The sequence below is a fragment of the Mauremys mutica genome, chromosome 21, assembly GCF_020497125.1.
Source record: "Mauremys mutica isolate MM-2020 ecotype Southern chromosome 21, ASM2049712v1, whole genome shotgun sequence".
Classification (NCBI taxonomy): Eukaryota; Metazoa; Chordata; order Testudines; family Geoemydidae; genus Mauremys; species Mauremys mutica.
This window is the reverse complement of record NC_059092.1, coordinates 19,010,656-19,032,528: the sequence shown is the minus strand read 5'-3', so window position 1 is coordinate 19,032,528 and position 21,873 is coordinate 19,010,656. Positions and strand designations below refer to the sequence as shown.

Below are 21,873 nucleotides of genomic sequence, written 5' to 3'. Positions count from 1 at the left end.
AGTACACATACGGTGACAGTCACAAAAGGCTAAACAGGCTCCATGATTGCCATGCTGTGGCATCTGCCAGGGCAATCCAGGGAAAAAAGGCACGAAATGCTTGTCTGCCGTTGCTTTCGCAGCGGAAGGAGTGACTGACGACATTTACCCAGAACCACCCGCGACAATGATTTTTGCCCCATCAGGCACTGGGATCTCAACCCGGAAATTCCAAGGGGCGGGGGAGGCTGCGGGAACTATGGGATAGCTACGGAATAGCTACCCACAGTGCAACGCTCCAGAATCCGACGCTAGCCTCGGACCGTGGACGCACACCACCAATTTAATGTGTTTAGTGTGGCCGCACACACTCGATTTTATACAATCTGTTTTGTTAAACCGGTTTATGTAAATTCGGAATAATCCCGTAGTGTAGACGTACCCTTAGGTAGTCACACCCTTCAAACACTCACAGACTGTTGTCACATCTCGCCCTGTGGCTGTTCCTTTGCCAAGCTGTACCTGCCACATTCAGCCCTTTCCATCCCTCCCACCAGCTCTCTAATGAATCCTTGGGCCCAGGCCCCAGCAGGTGTAAAGCAGCGTATCTCCATTGACTGCAGTGGAACGTTGCCCATTTACACTAGCTGAGGATCTGCCCTGATGTGTAGTTTTGCATCCTAAGTTAATTTTCTTATTCTCCTGGGTCCCTCTGTTGCTTGAGACACAGCTGAGCACATCGTCTGCCTTTGTATTCACTCGTCTCTTGACTCCTGCTTCTTCTCCTGCTGTGCTGAAGACTCATCCAGCATCTCCGCATTCTTCTTTCTGCTCCTCTGCCATTTGTCTTTGGTTCCCTCCTCTTCTCCATAGCTTGAGCCACCCCCTCCATGCTGACAATGTCCAAGCCTCCCTCTCCAGCCTCCACCCTCTCTTGTAGCCTCTGGTGGCTTCTCTCGGGCATCCTGCAACCAACTCGCGCTCTCTTTCTCCAGAATGAACTTCTTCAACTGACAACTCCGCTCGCCTTCCTGTCTCCCAGGCCTGTGACTGTGGTGTCCTTCACTTGGCTTTCTCCTCTTTACCACTTGATCACCACAAGGCTCTAGAGCCAGTCTATCAAAAGTGTTTTACTTTGTATAAATAATTAAATATTGGGCGGGACTGAGACAGCCCAGTGAGCGGAGCATTGACCTGCAATGTGGGAGATTCCAGTTCAAGTCTCTGTGCCAAATGAGGCAGGGCTGGGGCCTGAAGGTGGGTCTCTTAACACCTCGGCGAGTGCCAGGCTTGGCTTGTCAAAGCCAGGAGGTTTCTGCGGAACATTTTGGTTTCGACAGAGCGGCGTTATTCGGCTGGAAAAAAGGTTGGTTGAAAAACTTTTGATCAGCTCCACCTTTATGCTGTCAGGGTTTCAGCGATGGTGGTTTCTTAGCATCCCAGCTCCTGGCCTCCTAAACCAGGAGTGGCAAAAGGTCCCTAAAAGTGTGCAGGGGGCAATGGCACCGAACTGTGTCCCAGTCCCTGCACCACCCCTTCTCCCTGAACCCCCACCCTCTCTCCTCCCCTTCTCCCCAAGGGCCCGCCCCCACACTGCCTCTTCTCCCCAAGGGCCCGCCCCCATGCTGTCCATTCCCCCAAGATCCTGCCCTCAATCTGCCCCTTCTCCCCAAGCCCCCTGCACCCCCCCCCGTCACTTGCCCTTGTGGCTGGTAAAAAGTGAGAGGGGCCTGGCCCCCTGGCTCCCTCTGTTCTGATGCCCCGTCCTAATCCCATTTGTTGCTTTGGATAAACAGTTTCACTTCCTGTTTCCTGTTCCATATTTGCCACTTAAAATATCCTTTGAAGATTGTGCCCTCGCAACGATTTCTCCATTGACCAGTGAACATTACCCCATATGAGCATCTTATTACCCTCTGTCCAACAGCCTGTGCTTTGGGCCCAGCTCTGTCCTGGCTGGTGAGGGTCAGCACAGGGGAGCTGGGTCTGATGCTGGTGGGGATTGTCAGCTCCTGTCCATAGGGAGGCCAGCCGCTGTGTCCAGAGAATGACGCTTGTCGCACTGATGATCTGGCTAGCTACTGCCCCGTGTGCAGTCTTGCAGTTTTGGTTCGGAGTGTACAGAAGGTTGTGGCACAACAATTTTCAGACCAACTTGATGCCTCTGGCAGCCTCGAGTCCTGGCCGTGTGCTTTCAGGGCTGGGTACTGCACTGGTAGCCTTGGCCAGGCCTTCCCCTCCTGGCGATGGGTTAAGATTGTGTGCCCACGCCAGTATTGCTACCTCAGCTGCCTTCTGCCCTGGGAGTGGCCAAAGCAGCACGTTATCACCAGGCGGCAGGGCTCCTCCTCCCCGAGGGTGTTCTCGTGTGGAGCTCCATGGCATGCCCGCCCCCCCTCTCAGTGTGTATGGGGCTGCTGGAAGGGCTCGCAATGCGATATGCCTGCAGAATGCTGATGGCACCCAACTCTCCATCACTGCCTCACCCAGCCCAGCCAGAACTCCCAACACCGGGCACACGGTGAGACTGGCACACAGGTGAGAGCTGGTTGGCTGAGCTCAATCTAGGTAAGATAGCGGCTCGTGGTTGGGGAGCAAGCAGAAGGTAGCTGAGGATTGTGTCTGTCCCACATGGTGAGGGCCCGTGTCTGCCATTAGTTCCCAGGCTGGGTCTGCTGTGAAGCACTGCCAGGCAGAAGCACTGTCTGGGGGAAGGGAAGGGCTGCCCAGAGGGGGGGGCAAGTGGGCCAATTTGCCCCGGGCCCTGCAGGGGCCCCCACGAGAATATAATATTCTATAGTATTGCAATTTTTTTTTTATGGAAGGGGCCCTCGAAATTGCTTTGCCCCAGGCCCCCTGAATTGTCTGGGGGCTTTCTACTATCCACGCAGGGCTAGGGGGTTGTGGCCATTTCTTTCCGATACAGCCCTTACTGCATCGTCCGTGCTTTCGCCACCTCTTGCGTAGACGCTGCAGGGGGCTGCGCTCCAAGTGTCTGACTCCACAGCCGCTGGGAGGGTGACATGCATCCGCTAGCTGTGCTCCGGTTTGCACCAGAAAATAGCAGTGTGACTGCAGGGGCCACAGGCGTCTCGGGCTAGCCACCCACGAAACATAGCCGGGGTCAGGTGGGATTGTACTCGGGCGGCTAGCCTGAGCCACCCACGGCACCGTGGTCCCACTGCTGTCTTTAGGTGCTAGTCCTGTGCTGGGAACTGCACCTCCCAGTAGCTGTGTAGATGGACCCCGTGACGACCTGGAAACAGAAGCAGGTGCAGAACGCTGCAGCTTCTTTATGGAGCACTGTGTCTCAGAGGGCGCCCGTGCCACTGTGCCAGCTCCAGCATCCCTGTGGTGCCTGGGTTGCGGGGTAGAATTTAAAGCATTGTTTTTTCCCTATGGAGTCCCCAGTGGTTTGGGACCTGCCTGCCTGAGAGATGCTCATCTCCATGTGCCATCCTGCCCCTGCTGAAATTAGTGTGGATGTCTGAGTCGCCCCCTCCCCTGCTGCATAACAGAGAGGCAGGGCAGACTCTGTCAGGGCCCCAGACCTTAGAATGCAACCCCTGCCCCCCACGCTGGCATCAGGGCCTGTTCTCAGAGCCAGCTGCTGACCCAAGCTGGGGGAGGGAGGGGCTGTGGGGGCAGCTGTTTGCCTGGGGAAGGGGAATATTGTCACACTGGGATTTTACTGAGCCTGGTTGTTTTTGGCAAAGGCACCTTGAGCTCAGGCTCCTCTCTGAAAAGCTACCTAACTAAATAAAGCCCCTGCTCTCCCCACTAGGGCTGGCTGCCTGTGGTCCTGGCCTGAATGACCGGGCTTCAGGGTGTTAATTGCCTTGGCTGGGGGGTCACCCTGAAGGCATCTCAGCCTGCATGGAAGATGCAGGGCTCCTCTAATGCTGAGCCTTCATTCCCAGCATTAATTCTGTCCCATGTGAAATATGGCTCATGGCCAGACTAATCTGTCACAGACACCTCCTGTCGAGGGATGGAATTTCCCACGCTGGCTTCCTCCATCAAGAGACAGCCAGTCACATCCTCCACCCCCCAAGCCACGTCCCGCAGGGCACTCATTGCCTCACTCTGCTCCCAGCAGGGCCGTGCCCTAAGCCTGCTGCCAGGTGCAGCCCCCAGGCGCACACCAAGCGCTGGTGGGTTTCCCTCGGCACGGGCACCTGGTGGGCTACGAACGTGCTCTGCCTGCATGTTCCTCTGGCACTACAAGAGCACAGAGCACCAGACCGAAAAGGGCGCCATCGGCTGGGGGCACAGGGGACGGATAACCCCAAACTAGCATCATCTATCAGGTTCTGCCTAATTACAAGGCGGAAGCTCCATGAGATGCCCCAGGGGACCGTGGCAGCCTGGTACCAATGGCATTTGCCTCTTGGAAGTGCAGTTCCTCAGCGCCATGTACCCCTACTTCCCTGGGCACCTGTTCAGACCCCTCCAGGCTGCCTGGCCTGCTGCGTCTCCCATGGCTCTCCTATCCTCCACGTCCTGGTTCAGCCCAGCAGGCTGGCTCGGAAAGGCAGCTTAGACCAGACCATGTTTATATGCATTGCGCTTTACCCAGTTTGAAACAGCTTGTTACTTTTTACGCTCCCCCCAAAACAGTGGCTGGTTTCTTCTGAGCAAGAGGAATCCAAACACACCTGGATCTTCTGGGCCCAGCCAGGTTGAAACTCTGATGAATCTGGAAAGGCAATTTTTTTAAAAAGTACATTTTTTAAAATGTCATCCCTTCAAAACACTGTCATGTTTACCTGACTTCCCAGGAAAACTACCCAGGGATGAGCTGAGGGATGCCAAATTTCAGGAAGCTCATTGTCTTCTGAGGGAAGTCAAGGGGTTGTGAAAACTGGGCTTTGTTTTTCTTTGCCATTCAATGTGGTCTTGGTGTCATGGCAGCCTTGGCTTCCCCCATCACTGCTCTCTGCAAACAGTGCCTGCCTCTAGGCTGGGATGGGCCAGCGAGCGCCGGTGGGGATGGTGCGTGTGCTCATGCGGACCGTTGTCTGTTAGAAGCAGGACCAAGAGTCTAACAACGGTATTTCCAGGAGGCCCCTAGCAGGCTGTAGCTGCAGATGGTGATAACTTTCAGTCATCGCTGCCCTAGATTGGATTTGGACTGGCAGCCTCAAGGGACCTCCTCCCTCAGGAGGTAAGACGAGGCACTGGTGGCAGGCACTGGTGGGTTGCTCTGTCTGAGCCTCACAAAGCAGAGATGCCGGGACCTGGAAGCACAAACCCAGCTGCTTGAGTGTGCTCGGGCTGGGCGCCCTTTGACCCCAGGGATGGGCAGGCCAGCGGGGGGAGGTGTGGTCTGGTTTAATGTTTCCTCTCTCTGGGTGATTAGCAGGTGCGTAATTGGCTGTAATCGCCATGCCAGGGCTTAATTACACCGACCGTCACCCTCCATCTCAGTGACACATGCAGGGGGAGGAAGGGTCAGTGGGGGCAGCCCTGTCCCCGCAGGCTTCCACTCCTCTCAATTAAAACTTCAAAGTGCTCCCGAGAGATTCATGGCCAGCTCCCTCCCTGGAACCGTTCCCTTCACGCTGACAATTAAACTCTTCTCAGTGCCGTCAAACAGCCCCGCTTCCCCCGTCTCGTCCTGCCCTTTGCCAGCCCCTGCCACAAAGCGCTCCAGTGCCCTCCTCCCCTGCGCCCACATGGCACGTGACCCGTCGGATCAGAGAGAGCCTGATCGGCCCCTCTGCAAATTGCTTTTCTACTGACTAATTAAAACGCTGATGAGATGAGTCAACATATTATTAATAATTATTGTATCGTCTCCTTTGATTTACAAAGTCAAACATGATTTTGTTCAGAAATCGAGTATCTAAAGAGGCTGAATGATTCCTGCAATGCTAATTACAAAGGGAGCGCCTGGAGCACCAATGGCGCAACCCCCCGCCGTTCCTCATGTTGTCCCCTGCACCTCCACCAGGACCTCTGGCAGCTAGCGCTGCAGCCTCCGCCCTCCTGCCCTGCTCAGTCCCAGGGGACAGAAAGGACCAAGCCACTTGTATGGACGGGACAATGCAAAGAAGATGATGTCATACCAGATTATGCTAATAGCTGTGTTAAATCCCTAAGCATGTCCAGTGGGATCTAGATACTTCCAGAAGCCTTAGGCAGGCCTCCAACCAGACTGAAAAACTGCCCCTTCACTAGTAAACAAAGGGCCACCCTCTCTCGCACTGCCGGTGTGGCCAGTGCTTGGTTCTCGTGTAACTCGCAGTCTGTGGTTGATGTGGGACACTCTCTGTCATGGCAGCCAAAACACTTTCACCACCTGTCCCAGGGTCCCACCTGACCCCATCCCCTCTCACAGCCCCGCACCTGAATGCACACACACGTGGACACGCGGCGGGGCAGTCTCACCGCACACCAACACGGATGCATTTGCCTTTGTGAAGGCTCTTGGCTCTGAGAAGAGCTGGCCGCTTGCTCCCGTCAGTCTGGGGAGGAGAACTGAGGGGCAGCTTTCTCTAGTGGTGAGAGCAGGGGGGAAGGTAGATCCCCCAGCTTTACCATTCACCAGGTGGCCTTCGACAAGATGCTCAACTTCTTCATGCCTCATCTCTCCTCTCTGCACAATGGGGCTAATAATACAGACCTGCCCCACAGGGGGCAAATTGTGAGGGTCAGTCAGTCAGGGATTGACAAGTAGTGCGAGATCCTGGATAAGTATCCTGGTTATTGTTGTCTGCTTGTTAATGAGGATCCTGGCAACTGCTCTGTGAACGCAGAGGCCATTGGAGATCTGGCTGCAGAGCCTGGTTTGTAATCTCTCTGTCTGTCTGTCTGGGTAATGGTCAGTTGCCTGCAGTGTGTTGCTCAGAAGAAATCGCTGCTTGTTTTCCAGACTGATTTCCTGGTAAGTGGCAGGTGCCTCGCTCTCTGTCACTCTCAGTTTAACTGTGTGGCTGCTTTTGGGTGCTCTGAACGCAGCCCATGAACAAAAAACCAGCTTGTCCTCACTCTGGAATAATCCAAAAAGTATCCAGTGGAATTGCACCAAATTTGCTTAAACAACCAGCTGAGACACACGCCACAGGAGAAGCTGCCTAGAGTGTTTGTGTGTTACTGATGAAAGTTTCCTGCTGGTGAAGCACCAGCGGGGTGGCCGGGGGCTGATCTCCTACATCAACGGAGCAGTGACAGCACAGACAGCGGGAGCGTCTGGCTCACTACCCTGCTACAGACCTCTCCCACTTCTGGCTTGGCCTCTCTCCCAAGCCTGCTGCCAGGAAAGTCAGTGAGCGATTGGGACCTGAGCCCTCCCACCAGACATCCAGTCAATGGCAAAAGCTCTTGGATCGGAATGAGCCAGGCCGGCTCTTTTTCTACAAGGCATTTGTACCATCACATGAGCGGCGAGGTGCTCCCTACCCCATGGCCAACCCCTCCGCTAGCCTGAGTGCTGTTGGCTTGGAGAGTTCACAGCTCTGGAAGGCCTGGGCGTAGAACGGAGACGCTTTGCAGCCTACAAGGACAGTGGCCATTGTCAGACAGCCTTTGAATGCAGGAACCCCCATCTGCATTACTTGTAACTGCCTAGCACAGAACGTGGGGGTGGGGCTCTCCCCTCCGGATGGGACCCCTGAGCCTCGGGTCTGCAAGTGCAGCAGAGTCTCAGGCGACTGTGGTCAGGAATGTGCTGCAGGAATAGCAAGGCTTTTACAGCTGCCTGGAAGCCCCTTGGCCTGCTGTGAGATTTCCAAGGGTTTCTCCGTCAGGTCAGGGCTCTGCCTGCGTGAATATTGGCACTGAGAGCAGAGTACAGAACAAGCCACAGTGCAGCTAATACTCATTTAAAAATGGGTACGTCAGGAGGAGCGGAGCCTTTGAAAATAAAGATTTAAACAAGATAAAAGCACTTACTGCTAATTCCCCGGACGCCGGTCACTACCAGCAGTTAACGGCCTGAGGTAAAGCTCAGGGTATTTAATTGCCTAACAAATCCCTTGTTAGCCATCACAGTGACTGATTTCATGGGGATTGTCGCTATTAAAAACCCCATTTAATGCTTTATTGCTACAATAATGTGGTTTTTTTTCCCTCTTCCACTTGACAATGCTGGGTGGCTCCTGGGAAGGAATCACATTTCAGTGCCCTGCGGGGAAGAGCTCAGGACACTTCTGGGGGCAGTGGCAGCTCTACCGTGCTGGCAGGACCAGCAGTGAGAGGCTCCGTGGCTGTCCCCTGTGGGCGGGATCCCAGGCCTGGGTAGGTCTGGGGTCCCCTGGCTTGGCACAGCCAGGGAATGGGAGCCGTTTGGGGGATTGTAATGGAAAATAGCAAGGCTGAGGCTCTTTCATGGAGCCAGGCTTTTCTCCTTGTGTGTTCATTCCCTACGACTTCCTCTCCTTCTCCTCGTCCCTCTCCGTTGCACCGCGCAGGCCCTGGGGAGATTTCGGAGCCCTTGCTCAGCCGCACAGCTATCTGCTGTTTGCATCTTTTCCCTTTTATAATCTGGTATTTCTTTTTTTATAACTTGTGTTGACTTTAATTTAAACTATTAAAGGAGCCCCTGAATGCAGATGCAATCGCGCTCCCTCCCCCCGCCGCACACTCGCCGCGCTAATTATGATGTCCTCATTTTCGTCTCGCTAGGGGATCTTATCACAGTGACGGGGGCCGAGCTGAGCTGCGTTTAGTAAAAGCCACTTCAAACCAGCAGCCAGGAGCAGGCCGAGGCGAGCGCGGCTGGAGAGGCCAGGTGCACGCCCAGCGCCCTCGTTATTGAACTGATCCTTATCCCCTCCTCCACAGGCCCCCGCTCAGCATCAGCTCTGCCAGGCTCTCCTGGGAAGGGCAACTAGCCATGTGGCCCTGTAATTGCAGTAAACGAGAGAAACCCTTAAAGTCACAGAACTGCCTAAGGCCTGACCCTGCCTGCTGGATCTCCACACACACACACAGGACGGGAGCATGTCCCATGTTGGTGGCCCAGGAGCTCAGGGACCTAGTGGCATTTGCGGGTTGATGCGGGATCACTCCAGGCAGGACACACTCTGGGTTAATAGGAAAGGGCCTAGCACTGATATAGTTCTTTTCATCAGTGGCACCAGCTTCCCAGCAGTCGACGTTACCAGGCGCTCAGACGCTTGGTTTGGACAAGCTCTCAGTAGCCTTTGCTAGAGCGAGCGATCAGGGAGGGAAAGACCTCTCCAGATGGACCCTTCCGACCGGAGGGAATATTCCCAGGGAATCCCAAGTGATGGGACATCCCCCCTCCCCATAGGGGTCTGGTCTGGGGCCCAACAGACCCCTCAGCAGAGAGACAGCCCCTCCTCTGTTGTTACTGTGTATTACAGCCGGCATGGTGTACGAAAACAGGACAAAAAGCTGCCCCCTGCCCCAAGGAGCTGTCAATCTAAATAGCCAGTGAATGCAGGGAGCCCCTTGGGGTATGATGAGTTGGTGTTTCCAGACGCTGAGCCTCGGAGCGCTTCCCCCTTCGCGGTGCTGATCGCTCACAGCACCTGCAGAGGTGCAGCACAAAGCTGTTCCCATCCACTGTGGCTCTCGTAGCGAAGGTAGTTTGGGCTCTGGCTGTTTTGCCCATCGTAAGTAGAGGGAGCAACTGACCCACCCAGCATCGTACCTGCCCCCTCCCCAACAGCTCGGCGTGATGGAGGATGGGACCTGAGAGCCACACCCTGTGCCCAGCATGTTTACACAGCACAGCGGATAATGGTGACGACTGGCTGCTCTCTAGCAGCTTGCGTCAGAGGAGCTCAAAGTGCTTAGGAAACCGTGGAGGCGCTACACCACCGCCCTCCCCGCGAGGCAGGGAAGGGTTTTGCAGGGGGGAAAACCAAGGCACAGAGAGCTACATGAGGCACCAAGGCAGAGGTGCTGAGCCCATGGGTACTCCAGGCTGGAGCGCCCCCTCCCTCCCCCAGAGCCTCCCACCCACCGGTCGGCCCCACTGAACAGCACCTCCTCCTCCCGCCTGCCGCAATCAGCTGTTTTGCAGCATGCAGGAGGCTCTGGGGGGGAGGGGGGAAGAGTGAGGATGAGGTGCGCTCGGGGGGGTGAAAAGGGGTGGGAAGAGGTGGGGGTGGGGTGAGGGCAGGCAGAGGTGGGGTGGGGCGAGGGCGGGAAGAGGCGGGGGGGATTGGAATGGGTGGAGTGGGGGTGGGGCCTGGGGCAGATTACCTGCTGGCACATTGGAAAGTCGGCGCCTGTGCACCCAGTGGGGCTGTGGCAGCCTTGCCAGGCCAGGGAAGAAGAACCGGCTGCTGGCTGGTCCCAGGAAGCAGGGCTGAGAGCAGCAGTAGCAGCTCAGTCTTCTGCCCCGGAGCTGGGGTTGGGGCAGGAGGAATCCTTAGCCCAGGAGCTAGGATCTCCCTACACTAAGTGATGCTGAAGCAGAGCTTGGCCGTCCTGACGTGCTTTCCGTGGACGTTTTCCTTGCTCTGTGTTTGTCGCTGCTGCCCTGGTTTCAGACCCTGAAGTGGAGGCCAGGACGACAGGACCCCTCCTGGCGAATCCCCCCAGGGGCTCCGGGCCTTGCTGGAGCTGCAGTGTGATTCTCCCAGTGACCCCGGCCCTGGAGGGCCAGTCCAGAGAGGATGGGTCTGCGCTGCCTGTGACAGGCAGGACTTGACTGACTCATTGTTCCCTGTCAGTATCTCTGCGCTGTTCTCGGGTGCTGGCTCCCGTGTGTGCCGCCTGCAGCCAGGCCTGTGCTCGTTCCGTGGCTCCACACGTTGGGCTGGAGAAGTCTCTGCTGGAGAAGCCCCTTGCAGTCTGCGCTCGGAGGCGGCGCAGCGAGCGGCACGCGTGTCAGGCGCGCTGGTGGCCGCCCCAGAGGCAAGCGATGCACATTAGCAGAGCCCTGAGAAAGGAAACCTGTTTACATCACCGAGAGGAGGCTGGGGCAGCCCAGTCGCTGCTTCGCACTCCACTTCTAAGACAGGTCAGAGTCGAAGAGCTCTGCTACCCAGCCTCCCTGCCTGCCTGCTGCTCCCCACAAACGTCCCAGGCCCCCCACCCGCCTCCGCTTTCCAGCAGCAGCCTGTGTGCTAAGGGTGAGAACTCGGCTCAGGAGCTGTCAGACCCCTGCAACGGGGGAGAGAGCGAGGTGTGGGGAAGGCCAGCCTGGGAAGGTCATGGACCCGCTGGCCAGCAAGCACCACATCATGTTGAGTGCCAGCCTGCAGTGCAGAGAACAAGCCACGTAGCTCCGAGAGCCAAGGCCTGGTGCCGAGGGCAGAGGCTGCACAGGAGAGGCCCTGTGGGGGTGGGGCAAGGTCTGACCCCACAGGTGTGGCCTTATCAGGGGGCCAGGGGCAAAGAGCAAGCGAAGACCATCTGAAAAGCAGGAAAGTCCCCTGCAGGTTTGACCTTGGGTTGAGGCCAGCCAGGGCTCAGACTGGGCTATCAGCATCACCCCCAGCCACCAGTGTAGTGGCCATCCAACTGAGCATGCCCGAGAGGTGCTCAGCAGCAATGTAGAGAGGCCTTGCCATCGGCCATGGGCAGCGAGCACGCGTGGCGCGAGCAGGGTGAATGTGTGAGACCCAGGAAACCCTTAGCGCCTGCGGGGAGGGGGTGCAGAGGGTAACAGGGATCTCCTGGGTCTGGTATACACAGTCCAAGAAGTGTCATGGGAGGTGTCAACTGAAAGCCAGTGTCACACTGGTCATCAAAATCATGGCAAGACACATGTATGGATGCTATAAGTAGTGAGGTACGTAGGCTGAATGTTATGTTCTTAAAATCTGTGCCTAAGAACAGGTCCCCAGGTTTGCTATCAGACAAGACGTGTTTCTCTAGCTGGCTGTTTACATGTAAATTGAGTATTGCATGGGTCACAGTCGGCTCCGCTCACCAGTCTGAACGAAATGCTGACAAAGGGTTGTGAAAACTTCAGAGAGAGAAAAGTTACAGGGAAGCGAGCAGTGGTGGGGGGACGTTACCCTATCTGGAGGGACACATCAGAGGTTTTGTCAAGTATATTTAGGAAACAAAGAAGACACCCTGGCACCCTTCACCGAGTAAGTAAATGGACAGTGAGTTTGCTTCATGAGAAAAGGATCTCAGCCAGGCTTGGGTGAAAACCCTGGGGAGAACTTTGGATGAGAGAAGTGTCTGAGACGGGGTTAGCCTGTGAGTTAAGTGTAGTCTCTAGGAAGCATGTTATGATTTTGTTTTATACGTAGCCGTTTGTTCCCAGTATTTTTACTCACTCTCACGTCACCCTCTGGTCTTTGATAATACCTGGATCCGTGTTTTCACTATAAATCTATCTCAGTGCTGTGTGTTCCGCACAAGCTGTGTTCTAGGGTAGGACTCTTAGGGGCAGTGTATTGCTCCTTTGGGAACCGTAGGCCTGGTGAGTCTGTGAGGGTTCAGTGGAGAAGGGGCTGGACTCTGGCTTGTCACGTTCCCCAGAGAGCCCTGTTCTTTGCTTGCCCTGAGCCCCCCTCCCAGTGACACATCGTCTGGTGAGCCATCCTGGTGCTGCACCTCATGGCACTGACAGTGGGGTGGGCAGGCACCTTTTCCAGCACACAATTGCAATTAATGTCTCAATGGGCTCAGCAGGGAAAAGACAGAAAACAGATGTTGGTGTCATTTGTGCCCAATTAATTGTGACAATGGCTTTAACGTCCTCCCCCACACATTTCCCAGCAAGCTGGAGAACGGCTTTCCACTCACTCCAGTGACGGGACATGCTTGAGAATGAAAAGGCTGAGATTGCAGGAGTGTCCTGTTGTGCTGTATTGTGGTGTGCCACATTCTCCAGTGCTTTGTTGTGTTGTGTTTCAATGTGATGTGCCACACTCTCCTGTGTTGTGTTGTGTTGCAATGTGATGTGCCACACTCTCCTGTGTTGTGTTGTGTTGTGTTGCAATGTGATGTGCCACATTCTCCAGTGCTGTGTTGTGTTGCAATGTGATGTGCTGCTCTCTCCAGTGCTTTGTTGTGTTGTGTTGCAATGTGATGTGCCACACTCTCCTGTGTTGTGTTGCAGTGTGATGTGCCACACCCTCCAGTGCTATGTTGTGTTGCAGTGTGATGTGCCACACTCTCCAGTGCTATGTTGTGTTGTGCTATAGCATAACATGCCACACACTCCAGTGCTGTGTTGTGTTGTGTTGCAGTCAGGGGCGGCTCCACACCCCAGCCCGCCAAGCGCGAGCTTGGGGCGGCATGCCGCGGGGGGCGCTCTGCCGGGAGGGCAGCAGGCGGCTCCGGTGGACCTCCCGCAGGCGTGCCTGTGGAGGCTTCGGTGAAGCTGCGGGACCAGCGGACCCTCCGCAGGCCCACCTGCGGGAGGTCCACTGGAGCTGCGGGACCGGCGACCGGCAGAGCATCTCCCGTGGCATGCCGCCCTGCTTGGGGCGGCGAAATGTCTAGAGCTGCCCATGGTTGCACTGTGATGTGCCACACTCTTAGCGCTGTGTTGTGTTGTGCTGTGTTGCAGTGTGATGTGCCACACCCTCCAGTGCTGTGTTGTGCTATAGCATAACATGTCGCACACTCCGGTGTTGTGTTGTGTGGGCAGTGTGATGTGCCACACTCTGTGCTGTGTTGTGTTGTGCTGTGTTGCAGTGTGATGTGCCACACTCTCTCCAGTGCTGTGCTGTGTTGCAGTGTGATGTGCCACACTCTCCAGTGCTGTGTTGTGTTGCAGTGTGATGTGCCACACTCGCTCCAGTGCTGTGCTGTGTTGTGCTGTAGCGTAACATGCTGCACTCTCCAGTGCTGTGCTGGCCTGTACGCAGTGCCTGGAATCACTCCATGGTGCATGTCCTGGCTCCTGTCCCCTCAGCTCCACCCTGGGCCCATTGGGTTTGCTGACTCTTTGTATTGCTTTGGTAGGACAGGTCCCTGGACAAGGCTGGCAGGGTTGGGGCAAACAGAGGCTGGAAACGTTCACTTACCAACCTTAACTCAGCCCTTTTCCCACCCCAGAGAGAGACCCCCCACATTGTTACTTTACCAACGCATTTTTGTTCGTGTGAATAACAACAGCCTGATCTGGGGCAGTGACATGACCCCTCACTCTTCCCCAGGGTATCGGGAAGGGGCCTCCTTAGGTGCGGGGCTCGGGGGCTGTTTTCCATGTGTTCATGGCGGATGTGGAGAAGTTCAACTGGCCAATCTGGAGCATTGGCATGGGAGCTATTGCATCAGTGAATGAGGCCATCAGAGTCCTGGACCAGGATGATGGTGGAGGGGCTGTAATCATGGGCTGGGTTTGCCGCTTAGTCTTTGTGAGCCATCGATCAATGGGAAGCGGACGTGGTGCCTGGGGCAAAAGGCCAGAGAGAAGATTGGGGTTCCGTTTTTCTTTGAGGATTTCCAGACTCCTGCTAGTTCTAGTTACAGCCTGCTGAGGCCTTGTCTTCACTGCAGAATTAACCTGAGTGTCGGCCCTGTCCCGTCTCCCGTCCACACACAAACCCTTCACTTGAGCGTGTTGCACCTTTGAGGCTGTTTACACTGTGCCACAGTGCGGCCCACGGGGGATGTGAACTGCCATGCGCACCAGAGCGTTGCACCTGAACTGTCCTCTGTGGATGCTGCTGGCACAAACTAAAAGGTATCTAGTTCACCTTAGCGAACAGCACTGTGCTAACAAAGCTAGGTCCCTTTTCGTTCATGCAGCAGTGTCCACACGGGGCAGCTAGACTGCACCATTTTGGGGCGCTCTGCAATTCCCGTGGCCTGCACTGTGGTGCAGGGTAGACAAGCCAGACCTCGAGTTGGCTGCCCTGGCTGGGGGTGCAGGCTAATGCTTGTTGGCTGCTGACCCAATCGCTCTGTGCAGCTCAGTGTCGTTTCACAGTGTGGCCGCTCTCACTGGAGCTGGGCTAACTCGAATGCAGATAACTCAAGTAAACCCTGCAGTGAAGACAAAGCCAGGCTGCTCAGCTGTCAGATGCTTGTTTGTTAAGTTTCACTCCAAGTCCCCAGTGTGCTGAAGATGGAATCCCTACAGTTCGGGGTAGCCAGAGGCAGGGTTATGAACTCTGCAGGAGTCCTGCACCCACTGGCTACGTCGACTGCACTTGACACTGATTGCAGCACAGAGCTGGCGTTAATCTAGCCTGGGTAACAATAGCAGTGAAGGTGCGCTGGCATGGATCCTGCGCAGGCTAGCAAGCTGATGAGCTTGTACGGGGGCAGCTAACCTGCACCTCTTCACTGCTACCTAGGTAGGTAGATGAAAGCTAGCAGGGGATGGCTCCCTGTTTTACAGTCACCCCGTAAACTGCTGGGTAGACCTAGCCATTCTCTGGTCCTGCACAGTGCTAGGGTCGGAAAGCGGTCCTACCAGGCTGACACATGGCCTTTCTGAATGCCATCCTGGGCACACCGCTAACATGTCTGTCACATGGTGTCTGTCGGGTCGATGCACAAGATGCCTCAATGTAGCTATCTAATTTTGGAGGTGATTTTTATAGTAAGCAGAAGTTCATTTTTCCAGAGCGAGTGACTAACTTTTCAATTATGCACCAGCATATTTCAATATCCCCTTTGACCTCATTTTCCTTGAGGCCTAATGAATGCAACACACAGGGAGTTCCTCTCTCTTTTCCAGGCAGGTCTGAGCTCTGGGACAGCAATAGAAAGTTAGGAGACTTTTCCAGAAGTGAGTGCATTTTGGAAGTTGCAGGTCTCCTAAATGGCAGGTCCAATCCACCTTCAACCTTGTAAGATGCAAAGAGGTTCTCTAGCAGGAGACTAGAGATACACAATTTCTGCCAGGAAGGAGGTTTGTTTTTGCTGGAGTTAGAGGCAGTAGGAAGCGTGAACTATGGACTCATTGTTTCAAATCCATGAAACTATCCCAATGTCATTTCATCCCTGCTAACCATGTGCTCACGTGATGCGCTGCAGAAGGAGCCAGTGCAACAGGATCCAGACAGCATATTATGGGGTTTGGCAGAGCGGAGCTGAGAGTTCTCAGCTCTAAGTGGCTCTGCACTTCCGGGGACCAGCATGTCCTGCAGCCTGGGAAAGCAGGGCCCGTGCGGCTGCTTCCAGCATCTGGGGGTGACAGGACCAGGGCCATTTCAATGGGCTTGGTGTCTGGTTTAAAGGAAAGAGATTGAGCCGAAGTGGTTGGTGGCAGAGGCCTTGTGGTCCAGGGGAGGCGCACATGGATTTAGGGTCAGATTCTGAAACATTTCAAGTGACATTTCTAAGGGCTTGGTTCAGATCTGAAAGATCTTTGCTTGTGAAATGTGCTCGCACCATGTGTGTCCATATTGCTCTCGAGCAGCTCCTCCACATACAGGATAACAGCCTACTACTACTGCTACTCTAGTACTCCTTTGACTTTAGTAGCCGAGGTCTCTGCTATGGATCTGAAGGTCCTGGGTTCAAACGCCACTGCTGAAACACGGGGCGGGGGAGTGTTGTAGTAGTAAAGCCCAGGGGTCATTCCTAGCCCTTGTGCAGCATGTTGCTGCGTGAGCAATGCAGGATGCAGTGTGCGGAGGGGTCCCCTGCCAAGTAGCGTGACACTGCGTGAGCCGTTGGCCTGCCACTCCCTCATGTTTGCAGTGCAGTGCATCTCTCATGTACGCGGGTGTAACGTCAGTGGGATTACCCTGGTGTGAGCACAGTGGGAATCAGGCCCATGCTCTCTCTCAGCCGTTGTTGGCTTTGTGTCCATAATGAACTGTGGTTCATCACTAGAATGGGAACCAAGGTTCGTGTCCAGTTAGAGCAGAGCAGTGGGTTTATTTTTGTGTTCTTGCAGAGCTCCTGACAAGATTGGTTTTCCTGCTCTGCATATCTCCGCCACGGCTGTGATTGGCCGTGGTAGGTCAGTGTCGGCAGATCGTGCTCCGTGGCTGGGCGCAAAGCAAGGATGCACGCCAGCAGGGATAACCAATCGCCAGGCTCCCACCTACAGCCCCAGTCCCACGTGTCCGTGGCGCTCAGGCAGATCTGCCAGACGCCCCAGTGTCCTGACAGAGTCCAGGCCTCCCATAGCAGGCAAGGCGTGAGCAAGGGCCAGGGCTGAGCCCGGGGCCTGCCCCCAATGTCATGCTGCATGTCACGCTCTGGTGGGTCATGCGAGGGGCAAGTACAGTGTCTGGGGCAGGGGCAGCATCATTCCAGAGCTCCAGCCCTCTCCCAGCAGGGTCTGAGCCCTTTCCACATTCAAACGAGTCTCTGCTACAAAGCTTCTGGTTCCCTCCTGCCCTCCCACCCTTCCCTACACAGACACACGGGATCCCTCTCTCTGGGGGATTGGGCCCTTCAGCCCATTGGCTGGGCCCCACTGCTGCACCCTGTGGGGCTTCCGCGTGGGTGGCACCGTGGCTTGTGCTGGGACGTCCTTGGGCTGGGGAGAGGGATTAGGGCTCAGGACCAGGGAAGGCAGAAGAATGGGGTAGTCTGGGTGGAAGGAGAGAGAGGGGAGGAGGACAAGAGAGGGAGGTGGCAAAGCAGGAGACCTGGTAAGTTTGGAGGAGCCCTGGACCAGGCGGTCCTGCACCCCGCACCTTGGTGTTGAGCTGGAGCCGCCTGACCCCCAGGTCTACGCTGGTGAAGCTCTCGTCAGCTGTATTCAGAGCAGGGCTGATGGCTGAGTCTGGGGGGATCACTGGTTGGGGCAGCCACCCAAGGAGCAGTGTGCAAGGAAGATACGGGAGAGCCCCAAGGCACCTCTCCGGTCAGGCTGTCACATTGCGGCCGCAGTGTTGGCTAGATGCCAGCAGGACATCTTGTGCTGCCCCTCTGTCTAGGGCCTCTACTAGGCACAGTGAACAAGTCTCCGAGAAGGAGGCTTGAGCAGGGATTGTTACTACAGAGTTCTTGGAGCCCAAACCTTTGTTTTCTGCCAGGACCTGGCCCCTTCTGCTGGCTCTGGCTGATTTCTGGAACCCCCTCCAAAAAAAGCAACCTGCAATGTGCTCTCGTTAGGGAGGAGAAAAGACAGGGTAGGAGATTAGCCAGAGGCCCCATGTGCCAGCTCCTGGTGCCAGGGACAGGAAGGAAGCTGGGACGGGTGTGTTGGCAGGGAGGGGAGCTTGGCTAATCGATGCAAGAATGCACTTTCCAGCCCTGATGTCACAGAACGCTGCAGGAAAGGTAGCTCGTGCGTTGCTCATTTTTTTGCTCTTTGTTGTTTGTCAGTCAACAGTCACCTCTTTAAAATGTTTTTCATCCAGTCAGGGAGCAGAAGCTGGAACCAAAGGGACTAAACACATGCCGTTAATAACCGTGTCCAGCTGCAGTGGACAGTTTGTGAGCTTCCCAGAACCTGAGATCTGCTCCCAGGAACTCTGGCGAATCTTCACAAACAGGGAACACGCCCATGGAAATGAGGGTGGGTTCGCCAACAGTTTGCAAACAGCAAAAAGGCTCAGGGAAAGGGGGATTTGTCAGAAGCACTCAAGGGATTTAGGAGCACAAATCCCAGTGGCTTTAAATGGGGCTTGTGCACCTAAATCCCATACCCCTGCAAAGTTCCCCCCTAAATTCATAATCCGCTTTATTCACACTGGATAATTCAACCAGCTGCAGTTATGACCGTCCTGTTGAGGGGGGATGAAGGGCATGTTCACACTCACACCTCTGCCCCCGGCCGAGGGCTGGTATCAGTGAATGGCTGACATACGGGTTCGTACTAACCTCTCCCCCTCTGTCCCGCAGTGGGATTCCATCAATGAAATGGATGAATTTTTCAGCCCTATCCACACCTACCAGGTCTGTAATGTCATGACCCCGAACCAGAACAACTGGCTGCGCAGCAATTGGGTCCAGCGGGATGGTGCCCGTCGGGTTTATGCTGAGCTCAAGTTCACCCTGCGGGACTGTAACAGCATGCCAGGGGTGCTGGGCACCTGCAAGGAGACGTTCAATCTCTACTACCTGGAGTCCGACCGGGACCTGGGCACCAGCACCCGGGAGAGCCACTTTGTGAAGATCGATACCATAGCAGCCGACGAGAGCTTCACCGGCGTAGACCTGGGGGTCAGGCGGCTCAAGCTCAACACCGAGGTGCGGGACGTGGGACCCCTGAGCAAACGGGGCTTTTACCTGGCTTTCCAGGACATCGGGGCCTGCATTGCCATCGTCTCCGTCCGGGTCTACTACAAGAAGTGCCCCGCGCTGGTCAGGAACCTGGCGTCCTTCTCCCAGGTGGTGACCGGGGCGGACTCCTCCTCCTTGGTGGAGGTGCGGGGCGAGTGTGTGAGGCACTCTGAGGAGAGAGACACCCCCAAAATGTACTGCAGTGCGGAGGGGGAATGGCTGGTGCCCATTGGGAAATGTGTGTGCAGCGCCGGCTACCAAGAGCAGAGGGATTCCTGTGTGGGTAAGTCTCTCTTTACCTACGGATTAGCTCTCGAAGGGGACAAAGATACCAACAGGTCAGAATGGGCCTTAGAATACAGGGGTTGCACAATGAGCTCTCGCAGCAGAAATGGTCCCGTGAACATTCTTATCAATTCCAGTGGGTAAGGGGGGGATTTTATTTTGGTCTTTTATTAACAAGTCGACATTCCCCAGCAGTGGGGTGACCAGACAGCAAATGTGAAAAATTGGGACAGGGGGTGGAGGGTAATAGGAGCCTATATAAGAAACAGCCTCAAATATCAGGACTGTCCCTATAAAATCAGGATATCTGGTCACCCTACCCTGGAGCATTTGCAATCCAGACATTGCAGCACTGTGCTAGGACACAGGAGCCCGACAGTGACATTGGCTGGAAACTGACCAAACAGAAGTGAAACGTTCTGGTCTGTATTCCTCTCCGAGCCAAGGAAAACCCTGAAAGTGAACCAGCCGTGTGAAAGGCTGAGTGTGTGAGTGGGTCGGAAGGCCGGGGGTGGTATCCCCATCAGTGTTATTGGTGACACAAGCAAGGAAACCTGCTTTGTAGAAAGCTACTACTTTACGCCAGGCGTGTCCCTCCAGCGGCTGAGAACTGCTCGGTGCACTCGCTGGTAGCAGCTCACAGCCAGAGAGAAGAGCCCCCCCTCCTGCACACCTAAGTGCTGCGTCTCTCACTTCTCTTTGGCAGGGAGTTGACAGCAGTGAACAAAAGAGAGATGCTGAGATGTATAAAACAAGGTTATCGCCTTAATCCCATCACCAACAAGAGCTGCCACTGCAGCCCCCAGGGGTGTAGAGGAGACTTCCCTAAGAGCCCCCACTCCTCTGGAAGGGGTTCAAGCTGCCAACTGTATAAACTGTGATAAGGAGCTCTGGTGAGCTGGCAGTAGCCGTGTAGCCGGCTGTGCGGCTGGCATGGGGCTGCGTGTGTACAGAACTCCACGCGCTGGGCTCCCTGGGAGACCCCTCTCTGCAGGTTTGTTTGCTTTTGGTTCCTTCATGCGAGGTTTTTAGAGGAGCAGAGCTTTGACTCGGCAAACAGGGACGCTGGGCTTTGTTTGAATTTAGGGGCCAGGCAAATGGTGTCGTTCATCTTACAAGACTTGACGCAGGGTTAGAACTTTCAAAGTCACATTGGAAAAGACCCAGGCTCTGTTGAGACCATTATCTGTCCCGGGGAGCCCAGAATTCTGCGGAGTTGGGAGAACAGGCAGAATAAGAGCTAATTTCCTAAATTCCACCTCTCCTGGTGTCTTTGATTTTAGTAAAAACAACAAGGAGTCCTTGTGGCACCTTAGAGACGAACACATTTATTTGGGCATAAGCTTTTGTGGGTAAAAACCCACTTCATTGGATGCATGGAGTGAAAAATACAGTAGCAGGTATAAATACACAGCACGTGAAAAGATGGGAGTTGCCTTACCAAGTGGGGGGTCAGTGATAACAAGCCAATTCAATTAAGGTGGAAGTGGGCTATTCTCAACAGGTGACAAGAAGGGGTGAATACCAAGGTAGGAAAAATCACTTTTGTAGTGCTAATGAGGCCAATGCAATCAGGTGGCCCATTTCAAACAGTTGACAAAAGAAGGGGTGAGTAGCAGCAGGGGGAAATTAGTTTTAGTAGTGACCCATCCACTCCCAGTCTTTATTCAGGCCTAATTTGATGGTGTCCAGTTTGCAAATTAATTCCAGTTTTGCAGTTTCTCGTTGGAGTCTGTTTTTGCAGTTTGTTTGTGTTATCCTGGGATACATGCGATCGTTGGCTTAACCCTTCCGTGGGTGTCTCGGGGCAGTTATTGCTGCTAGCGAAGGATTTCTGGTGCCACGGCGTGTGCAAAGGGGTGGGAGGGTAAGGCTGAAGGTCACTTTTGGCTAGGCAATTTGTAACTAACTAACCCTGCTGTTCTTATCGGAAGTCCATCGTGCAGATCCAGTGTCAGATCCTCCACCCCAGGTGCCGGGCCCTGAGACAGACCTCTGCCAGGCAATAGCAGTAACAAATCTGTATTTATCTTGGCAAAGCAAAGAGATTAGAGTCATTAGAGCCTCCCTTTCCTCCTAAATCTGTGGTGCTGTGGGCTGCTCTTCTATGCAGCTGCCTTGTGGCTCTCCTCGACTACACACATGGCGTGACTGGAGTAGCCCCCCGGGGCTCTACAGCTGAACCCGAGTAGTGGCTGGTCCATGCTTCCTGCAGCAAGCCTAGAGGAAAGCTGTGATTGTGTCCGCAAAGTTCCTTGCCTCCTCGTGTCTGCCATGTACCCTGCAGTGCTGTGTGGTGAGCTGCCACACGTATGCTGTGTGTTTGAGCGGATACAGCTGTGATGGGATCCCCGGGGTACAGCCTGGGACTGGGGTACTGCTGTGCCCCCTTAGCTCTCCAGCCTGGGCCGTCTCTCACAAGGCTTTGCTAGCGACAGCCAACAAACCCCTCCAGGCGCTGTGATCACTCAGCACAACTGCATGTGGAGACCCACACCCAGCTCGATCCCATGACCGCTCCCTGAGCCACTCACAAATCACACAGGGAAAGGCACCGGCCAGTTTCCCCAGCTCCTC

The 21,873-nt window shown here is 55.0% G+C and overlaps 1 protein-coding gene across 4 annotated transcripts in view; it reads left to right on the top strand.

The window, feature by feature from the left end:
* The window catches only part of EPHA8 (EPH receptor A8), a 133,565-nt gene that overhangs the window by 32,185 nt on the left and 79,507 nt on the right, over positions 1 to 21,873 (top strand). For all 4 annotated transcript variants that reach the window (XM_044996385.1, XM_044996383.1, XM_044996384.1 and 1 more), the window contains exon 3: positions 18,631 to 19,294. In XM_044996385.1, coding sequence (XP_044852320.1) covers positions 18,649 to 19,294 — 646 coding nt within the window. In that variant the 5' untranslated portion in view covers positions 18,631 to 18,648. The remainder of the gene's footprint in view (positions 1 to 18,630; positions 19,295 to 21,873) is intronic.